General features: G+C 33.3%; 1 protein-coding gene across 2 annotated transcripts in view; it reads right to left on the bottom strand.

Annotated features, from left to right (window-relative positions):
• Window positions 1-10,508, bottom strand: part of HYCC1 (hyccin PI4KA lipid kinase complex subunit 1) — a 90,219-nt gene that overhangs the window by 13,888 nt on the left and 65,823 nt on the right. For both annotated transcript variants that reach the window (XM_006729407.3, XM_031023842.2), the window contains exons 8-10: window positions 10,349-10,465; window positions 7,005-7,092; window positions 6,307-6,466 (exon numbers count right to left, since the gene is read on the bottom strand). In XM_006729407.3, coding sequence (XP_006729470.1) covers window positions 6,307-6,466; window positions 7,005-7,092; window positions 10,349-10,465 — 365 coding nt within the window. The remainder of the gene's footprint in view (window positions 1-6,306; window positions 6,467-7,004; window positions 7,093-10,348; window positions 10,466-10,508) is intronic.

The following is a 10,508-nucleotide window of genomic DNA, read 5'->3' as shown; positions in this document are numbered from 1 at the left end:
AAACTATTTTATTTGATTTTTCACTTAAACATTTCATGTAATTAATTAAATACTCTAAAATTCTCAGGGTACTTATTTTGTATTGAGTTGAAGACTTAAAAATATGTGTAGCTCTTATTTTTAGTTTTTTTCACTACTTAAAACTTTGTACTCTTGGATCCCCTAAGTCAAAGTACTGAAATATAATGTTATAAAAATAAACCATTTAACAATGCCAGGACCAAAAGTAGGGCAAAATTCAAAGGATCTAGTTTATAAATGTTGTTCTTATTATTGATACCTACCTGTTGCAAACAGTTGTAACAATACATAAGTGAGAAATACAAGTTCAATCTATTCTATTTTCATGTTAATTTGGGATTAAGTGAGACAACAGGTATTAAAACAACCTTCTAAAAAATCCTGATTGTAATGGTAATATAAATGTCAGATTAGGGTACTACACTTCAGGGCTACAAAAATTACCAAAAAATTACTAATTGATTGTTACTATTATAGAACACATTTATACTTTTGTGTCTGATACTAACTTAAACTAAATGTTTATCTCAAATTGAGAAAATCCAAACTATACATTTCAAAAACAGTGTTTTATGAAAAAGCTCAATCACAGAATCATTCAAATAGCAAGCTAGCTAATGAAAGCTTATCAAGAATACAATTACGGTATAGCTAATAAAACAAATTAAATAGTTCTTAATGAGTTAACAATCAGCCTTTATGTAATAAATACTTTAAAGCATACCAAATGCTTTTCATTTACTTGCCTCATTACCTCACAAATAAATGCGCAGGTAGAAAGAATGGTAAGCAGTAATAAAGAATTGGGATTTCACTAGATAAGCCTTTTATTAGATAACCAGTTGGCAAAAATTATAAGCATTCATTATTTGCAACCATAACTTAATTAGGGGATTTTACAGAACAAAGGAGTGGTATTTCGAGTATTTTAAAAGAAAGGAGAAAAGTTGGTTACCTTGTTCCAAGTATAGGTAATTTTTTTTAAAAGTAGAGGAAGAATGAGTCATAATAGTGGTAGTGGTGGGGAGACAAAAAAAAAATAGCAATTAAATTTGCTCTGGAAGAGGAGAGGGAATGGAAAAAGTACAAGGAAATAAATAAGTATAGATTGCATAATAGAACCTTGAAGTGGTAGATGATCGTTCAAGGATTTAAGAAAAAGGGCTATAGCTGAAATGGTAGATGATGAAGATAGCTTTTAGAAGTAACATTTAAGAATGACTATAGAACTGAAGCATAATTGTAGAGAAATATTTTCTGTTTTCCTTTTAGCTATTTCTGTTTATTTTTAATAGAATTGCATTTTTGTTACTAATTTTAAAAATTAACAAATTATCTCATTATTTTATCTTCTTTTTCTTATTGGAATTTTCATTTTGATTCTTGCTCTGGTCATAATCTACTCATTCCTCCCTTACCTTAATGCTTTTTAAATGTTTATTCTATTATTATCCTTTCCTAGTTGCATTTTACCTTCAAATTATGACTTCTAAATACCCCTCAATCTCTAGGTGGTCTGAAAATCTAGGTTTAAAAAATATACAATAAGTGAAACACGGTATGCTTAAAAGAATCAGCAATATATAAATAAAACTACTAATTCTGAAATTATGACCCTTAAAAGTCAAAAGCAGCAGTTCTACATTGTAATTTCATTTTCCATTTGTATTGGCATGGAATCATAAAGTCATTAAACTTTTCTCAGAAATTTATACACAAAGTTTAAAAAGTTTGAAAACACACCATTAAGTTAAGCCATGTCAGTACAATATTAAGATAATCAAGTGAGAAGTGGGGAAAATTAGGCAAAAATACTAATTGTCAAACATGTCTCTAAATTAGTATCTCAGTAGAAACCAGCTTTTCTTTAAAAGCCACCCTCTTTAGTTGATATGAGGATACATTGTGTGGTCAAAATTAAAATTACAGGGCCTTACAAATGTAACTCTCTGGTGCAGAGTGTTGATAGTGGAGGATGATATATGCGTGTACTGGGGGGAGAGGTCAGAGGGTATATGGGTATTGTACTTTCCATTCAGTTTTGCTGTGAGCCTAAAACTGCTCTAAAAAATAAAGTATACTATTATTATCATATAATAAATACAGGGCCAAGCAATTAAACTGATCAAAATACAATCCTAGAAATTTGGGTTGTTATTCAATAGTAATAAGACCATGGCAAGGAATATATGTTCTGACATGAGTGGAAGTGTTAAAGCTATTAGTTTTTTACCTTCCAAAAGAATACTTTCTATTAAAATATAAACTTTGGATAATTCTTGACTTAAAAGAATGGCAGATCTGTGATACATTCTAGAAGAGCTCAGAAAAAAAATTTTAATGTAAGAAATAAAAACTGTTCCAAATTAGTTTTAAAATCACTAAAATATCAATTAGCTTTTGCTGTAAAGATAAGTTTTTTCTGCTACAAATAAAAGAATATATGTGATTAATTGGTCCAATTTAATGTATTTGTTAGCATGGGTAATTTTGGGTGATTCAGATATGCAAACATACTAATATGTTCATATGGCTTAATTATCTATATTCTTTAATAATAAAAAGAAATGGAAAGAAAATAAAAAAAGTTCTGCTTGGCTGCTTCCATGGGAGAGCCTCTTTTACTCCTCTCCCTCTTCTCCCCAGATAGGCTAGAAAAAGGAGAAAAAAGGAGACAGGCAATAAATAGGCATAAATATGGAAGCAACCTAAATGTCTATCATTGATGGATGAAGAAAATGTGCCATATATACAATGAAATATTATGCTGCCATAAAAAAGGACATCCTGTCATTTGCAGTAACATGGATGACCTTGAGTGCATTATGCTAAGAGAAATGAATCAGAGTAAGACAAATACCATATGATCTCACTTATATGTAGAACACAAACAAACAAACCAAGCGCATATAGATACAGACAACAGATTAGTGGTTGCCAGAGGCAGGGGTTGGGGGCAGGGTGTGGTGAGCAAAATTGGTGAAGATAGTCAACAGGTATAAACCTCCAGTTATAAAATAAGTAACTCCTGGGGATGTTAGGATATAAGGTGATTAGAGTTAATAATACTATACTGTATATTTGAAAGTTGCTAAGAGAGTAGATCTTAAAAGTTCTCATCACAAAAAAAATGTGTAACTATGTGTGGCAATGGATGTTAACTAGACTTGGTAGACGCTAGAGTAGTAATCATTTTGCAATATATACATATATTAAATCATTATGTTGTACACCCAAAACTAATATAATGTATGTCAATTATATCTCAATATTTAAAAAAGAGATAAATACAAGAAAAAAGAAAAGAAAAAGGAGAGAGACCCAAGGAAAGAAAAAAGGACCAATAGCTTTCTTCTTTCCTGGCAACTGGCAATAACAAAGAAAGAGACAAGGGGAAAAAAGGAATATTCCTTAAAGTTCATGTTTCCTGTCCCTTCTCCTTCCCCAGCTCTCATTATCACTGTCTTAAAGTTGCATATTCCATGTTCCTACTGTGTGATACAGTTCAGCGTCTGGGAAGAAATCCTTCCTCCTGGGAGGGTTGGTGTAGTAAGGGAGTGGTAAGGATATAGGTGGAACAGGAAACAATGTAGAGGTTCATCAAATCAAGAAACAGTTTTCACACAGTCATAAACTAAACCTACATCCTATGCTTCAGAAACATTATGGGATGAAAGGCTTTTGTGGGTCACCCTGGAATCTACAAACCCTTTAACATTGTTTCTGCAAAAATTAATGTATAAATAAATTAAATTTTGTTAAAATTTATATAATTGATATATAAATGGAATAAATATAATTTATATATAAACAAATTTTAAAATCCATTATAATTTGAGAATTGTCTATATATTTAACAGCTATCACAAAGTTACCTATCTTCCCCACAAGAAGCCAGTGTTGGTTAGAGAGCTCAGAATAAATAAGGTGTTCAAAGTAGGAATCAGCATCACAAAGAAGGAAAACAATAGTTTTTAATTCAACAGGACAGGTAACAGTGAAAAATACTCTGGTTAGGAAAACCAAGACTACCGTAAAAAGGGAGAATGCAACCTACCTGTGGAGATAAATAAGTATCTTAGAGTAGGAGTATTTTGGTCATTGGATAAAGGGAATTCACACTACGGAAGAGTGGTAAACAAGATAAGCCTATTCTGCATCTGTTCCATGAACCTGACTTGCTTTTTTATAGTTCATTCTCTTCTAAATCCTCATCTGTGACTTTTTTTGTCACCATAGAGTTGCCCAAGTGTTAGAGTTTTGAAGGGTGGAATGAGTGTAAGGGGATAGGTGATAAGGAAGATTACTTTAATGAGGCTATAGCCTTAAAACACAGGACCAATCCCTCAAGTGGTAGCCAAAATGGAATCTGGAAGATACGTAAGAATCTAATAGATAAAACATATTCAAGTAGTCTTCGCTCTTATTTTGGTAATTTATTCCTATAAAATATTTCTAGAAAATTGCTTCTATTTTACTGCAGGGTAAACATCTTGTTCTGTTAAATGCATGCATGGACACATATGCACACCTCTTTCTCACATACACATGCCCACACATACAATCAATGTGTGCTCACACACACATACAATCAAATTTCAATATTTCACATTTTTAACTGCAGAACCTCTATATTTTTTTCTAATTCCCCACACAATCACCTAAGGAGCAAGAAGGGAATGTGGAAAATGAATTAAAATTCATTCTTGCATTTTCTGTAGGCGTTTGGGAGCAATTATGGCCACAGTGACCTATATGATCTGGTTCATTGCCTTTGTGCCTATTTTCACCTCTTAATGCCAAAACAGAAAACTGATCTCTAGGATGCCACCATACTAATTAAATGACTTTTGACCTATAATCTAGTCCCATTCAGTAGCATAGTTTTCACTGAAGAAACTAAAGTATGTTTAGACTCTGTATGTTTTAAATCGTAGCATCATTTGCCTTGCTAATGGCAAACATTACCACCTCTTTTATGCCTTCCTAAAGAAATTTCAAGAATTGTCACACTTCTTTAAAAAATAAAATGACTGAAAACGATTATTGGTTAAGCTGGAACTTTCTATCATCATTCCCTTGTGACATACTATTTCTTAGAACTCTTAAGTAGGAACAATGTTCTCATCATCAACTTTCTCTTTCACCATGAATAATATTCTCACTTTTGCATTTTCTCTGCAGAGACCATAGAGACAACTGAAACCAAATATACCAAAAGGAGCTACATTTTCAACACAGTTTACAGGAAGAAGAAAATAGAGTAATATATGTGTTTGCTTGGGGCAGTGGTTTTTTGCTTCTTGTCCTATAACTGATTACCTTCTGAGGGAGGCGATAGTAACTTACACTGATCTTGCCACTACAATAACACTTGTAGGTAGGAGGGGAGTTATAAAAAGAATAAGAAATTAAATTAAAATAATAAATTATAAGAAAGGGAGAGAAGTGTGAAAGCATTGAGAAGGCCATGATAAATAAAATTAATTTCCTGTGGAATTTTTCAGTAATAAAATGAAGCAGTCAAGGAGGAATATTAAAACAAACAGTCCTGGAAGAAAATTAACATCCAGGAAATAGAAAGGCCTAGCTAGAGTTGCCATCAATACAATGGCATTCTTGACCAGGAAGTACAAAAAAAAATGTCAAAGTCCCTATTAGTTGTTCTACTTCAATATGCAAGTTTACTTGCCAAAGAGTTAGGTGAGAAATAAGAAACACTAAAGAATATTTGCAAATAGTTTTGAATAGAAACCCATGTGTGAATAATTTTAACATGCATTTTCCTACTCTCCTATTCTATTGAAATAAAATTTAAAAACCAACACAATGTTTTTTGTTTTTTTGTTTTTTTGTTTTTTTTAAAGATTTTATTTATTTGACAGAGAAAGACACAGCGAGAGAGGGAACACAAACGGGGAGCGGGAGAGGGAGAAGCAGACTCCCTGCCGAGCAGGGAGCCCGATGCGGGACTCGATCCAGGGACTCCAGGATCATGACCTGAGCCGAAGGCAGTCGCTTAACCAACTGAGCCACCCAGGCGCCCAAAAAACCAACACAATGTTTAAATAAATTTTCATTCATATATGTAACATAAGGGGCTATATTTGCCTTACTGCTTATCACTTGTGGATAATAATTTAGGAATTAAAGGTGATCCAACAGCTCTTTCTTCCATGCCACCACAATGTTATTTACTAAATTAGAAGGTATAGCACTGAAGGTAAAGACAAAAATGTGATAGAATCAATAATCCTCTAATTTGAAGACTTTTTTATTTCTTACCATGTCTTTTCCACCTGTGACCTCTTATTGACATGCTGGTTACTGCATTTCTTGATATTCTAGAGGAAGTTGGTGTGATTTCAACTTGAATACACCTTGTACCCTCCTTACTAGATTTCATGGCACCATGAGGCAATGAAGCCTTTATGGCATTAGCCACCTAAGAAAAAAAATATATGGTTTAAGATGGGTATTAACAGATGTGTTACACCCTTACATAAAACAAAATGCCAAATTTTAACAGGTTTTTAAGAATACTTTTCCAAGGTATTTCATAGGATGATATATAAATCTTCTAGAATAAGGAGTAAGAGCTCAGAAGGAAACTATACTTAAAAATAATATGTAAATGATGAAATTTAAAATTCCAAAATATTGAACTTATGTTTCCAAATGCCTAATGCTAATTAACCAACTGAGCCACCCAGGCGCCCCTTGCCTAATGCTAATTAATAAATGCAGCTCTATCATGTTAAGAAGAACATTCTTACAAGTTTAAAAGACTATTATCAGGTATCTAAGAAGTTAGCTTAATGAAATTCTCAAATTATATACACCTTTTCAAGCATAAAATTTTCCTAGTACAACAGAAGCATGAATCACTGAGTTTAATGACACTAATGCACTATGAATGGCTACTTCTCAATTTATAGTTCTAAATTGAGAAATTTTATTACATAAACAAGTGAGGCACCTACCAGCAATGGCTCTGGATATAATTCTAGCTGAGCTCTGTATATAATGTCATCCAATGCTTTTTGAGCTAGATCCCATTCTCCATTATAACTGTAAAATTAAATAAAGAAAGTAATATTATTTTCAATTAATTCTATATATTTGAACAAAATACAATGAGAAGCTGTTTACTGAGTAAAGTAATAGATCACATTAGCATTCCACCCTCCTTAAAAACATATTTTTATATCTTTGAATTCCTTTCAATTGTATCTGAAAGCCTATTAACAGCAAAGAAAATTCTATAGATATATATTTCTTCTCTAAAGAACATGTCTATTTATAGACCAGATATCAAAAAAGTGAGGCAATTTCAAAGCATTCTACACTTTTAAAGCAAGTCAGAGCATAATAAATTATATACCTTAGAATAATGTTCAGAACACTTTATGGTCAAATTATTCTGTAACTCCCACAGTTTTTAATGAGAATTTACAACTACTGTGGCTTACAGTATCTTAAATAGTTACGTCTTTCCATTCTGACAGTCATTTAGAAGTGTACATGATATATGTTGCAAATATCAGATATTGGGGGAAAAAGTGTGTATGTATATTAATTTTCAAAGATAAGACCAAAGTCTAAAAACTAGGTAAATGATAAAAATGGACAGAGAAATAATGTCTTGGTCATCTGCCAACAAAAATAAAGAAATGAATTATATCGAGAGTGCAAATGAGTCCTAAAAAATGGAAAGAGCATTGCTCCCACCCTAAAAATAAAGTCAGATAATCTATAAAATCATAGCTTTCCATTAATCCAGCAAGGAACTAAAATCACAACGCAGCCAAGTAGCCTGAAACCTAAGGGCAGACAGATGCCTCTAAAGAGAGATAGACCACAATGCAAGCAGGTAAGAAGACTTCATTCAGCTAAGCTTTTTAAAAAAATCTTGATTCATATTTTCACAAAAATATGCTGATTGTCTATCCAACAAGTTTATAATATAATAACAATAAAACAACAGACTATGATATTTCAAAGAGATCAAAGATTTACTTTGTATATCTTTGGGAATATATATATATATATATTTGATATATATATCAAAGGGAAGCTCACACCCAGTTACAAGTTCTTTTCCACAAACCTCCTCTAGGCACTCATAAGAAAAACTGGGGGCAAGGCGCGGGACCAGAGAAAGCTGCTCTTGGTAGTTCAGGCCTGAAGGAGAAGAGCAGCCACCTGACCAAGAAAGGCCTGATGATCCAGCCAAACCTTTTTCTCATGTGAAATAAGTTTTAAAGCCTTTGGGGAAAGAGCAGCAAACCCTCTCACCCCAAGGGCAGAGGTGTAGACTGCCTGTGGCTGTGAGGGAAAGAAAAAGAAAAAAAAAAAAACCTCTACCTGTGGGAAAGGATCAGGAAACTGTCCTATGTTGAGACCACTAAAGGTCTCTTACCACTGGAGGAGGGACAGGACCACTGAAAAGCTACCCTCTTCCCCCAACCCCAGATACAGGGACATAGGTCCTGCTTATAAGTGATGCTGGCCAGGACAACAGAGAACACCACTCCCCCCAAGCCCCCACCCAGGCCAGTACACATTCAGAAACAAGCAATGGCACTCTATTGCTGAAGGAGGGGAAAAGAACATGTAGAAAGACTGTTTCTTTGGTGCAGACACACAGGGAAAGCTAAAAGCAGAGAAGGAACAAGAATATTGAGAAAAACCCTCCAGCAATCCAGCTCACACCCTAACTGCCAGGTACCACGAGAGGAATCTGAAGTAGGTGGTACCATGAAGGTAACCATAGCAACCACAAAATCCAACCTCAGCTCACTCCTGCCTATAATAACTCCACTAGAAGCCTAGAAGAAAAGAGGCGTGCCATTTCCAGGCATAAATAATATTTACCTCAGCCACTACTGTTCTATCCATGAACAAAATGATAATCAATCAAATTTTACAAGGCACACAAAAAGCAAGAAGAAAGCAACCCACTGTCAAGAGACAAAGAACAATAGAACCAAATTCAGAAATGATCCAGATTTTATAGTTATCAGGGAAATTAAAATAATTATGATTAAAATATTAAAAGCTCTAGTGGAAAAGATGGAAAACATGTATGAACAGATGGTGATTTCAGCAGAGATGGGAACCATAAGAAAGAGTCAAATGAAAAGACTAGAAATAAAACACAGTAACAGAAATGAAGAACCCTGTCAGTGGGCTCATTAATAGACTCAACATCATCAAGAAAAGAATGAATGAATGTGAAGATAGGTCAACAGAAATTATGAAATCTGAAACACAAAGCAATAAAGACAGAAAATAAAACAGATCAGAGCATCCAAGAGCTGCAGGACAATATTAATGGTCTAACATGAGGGTCAATACATTTTTTTCTTCAAGCTAGGTAATAAATATTTTAGGCTTGTGGGCCATACAATCTCTATTGCAACTACTCATCTCTGTCACTGTAGCACAAAATCAGCCATAGGCAATATGTAAACTGGTGTAAGTGTATATTAATAAAACTTTTAAGAAAATAGGCAGCAGGCCATATTTAGTCCAAAGATTATAAATTCTACCTTCAGTCAAGAAGCTTACAATCTACTAAGAAAAATTAAGGTATCAAATGAATATAATGCAAAGTATAATAAGATATGTGTAGTAGAAGATAGGGTTCAAAGAAAAATACTAGTATCTAAGGCATTAAGTAAGACTGAGCATTAATATTAGAAATTAATAATTAATAATAAGCTACTTGTGATCAAAGAGGCTCTAAGATGTTTTTCAAGAGTTAAAATTTCTGGAAATGGAAAAAGGTCTTTATTGGGGAAAAAAAACTATTTGGAAATTACAGCAAAAAAAAAAAAGTAATGAAGAAAGAAACTGAGTATATGTGGGTGTTGCTAATTTTCATTCTGTCCTTGAGTTAAAGAAAGATAAAATGTTTTAGTTGGTAACAAATTCTTCAGAACATTAAGCGATATATTTTAAGTAATAAAACTATTAGCAAGATCTAGATTCATATTCGGGGTGCCTGGGTGGCTCAGTCAGTTAAGTGTCTGACTTTGGCTTAGGTCATGATCTCAAGGTCCTGGAATCAAGCCCTGTGTCAGACTCCCTGCTCAGCAGGGAGTCTGCTTGTCCCTCTCCCGCTACCCCTCCCCCTGCTTACACTCTCTGTCACTCTTTCAAATGAATAAATAAAATCTTTAAAAAAAAAATCTTGATTCATATTTTCACAAAAATATGCTGATTGTCTATCCAACAAGTTTATAATATAATAACAATAAAACAACAGACTATGATATTTCAAAGAGATCAAAGATTTACTTTGTATATTAAATAAACTTACAAGGCAAAATAAATCCCTGTTAACATTTGCACCATGAATCCTGAAGAAACTGGTATCCTGCTACTTATACCTTTGTATTTTCTTACATGTTGTCGGGGATAGCCACAAACACAGATTCTAGAAAAAACAAAATAAATATATGTGTAAAATTGGTAAAAAT

The sequence above is a fragment of the Leptonychotes weddellii genome, chromosome 12 (genome assembly GCF_054177405.1).
Source record: "Leptonychotes weddellii isolate Sample4059 chromosome 12, ASM5417740v2, whole genome shotgun sequence".
Lineage (NCBI taxonomy): Eukaryota > Metazoa > Chordata > Mammalia > Carnivora > Phocidae > Leptonychotes > Leptonychotes weddellii.
This window is presented reverse-complemented; position numbering and strand designations above follow the sequence as displayed.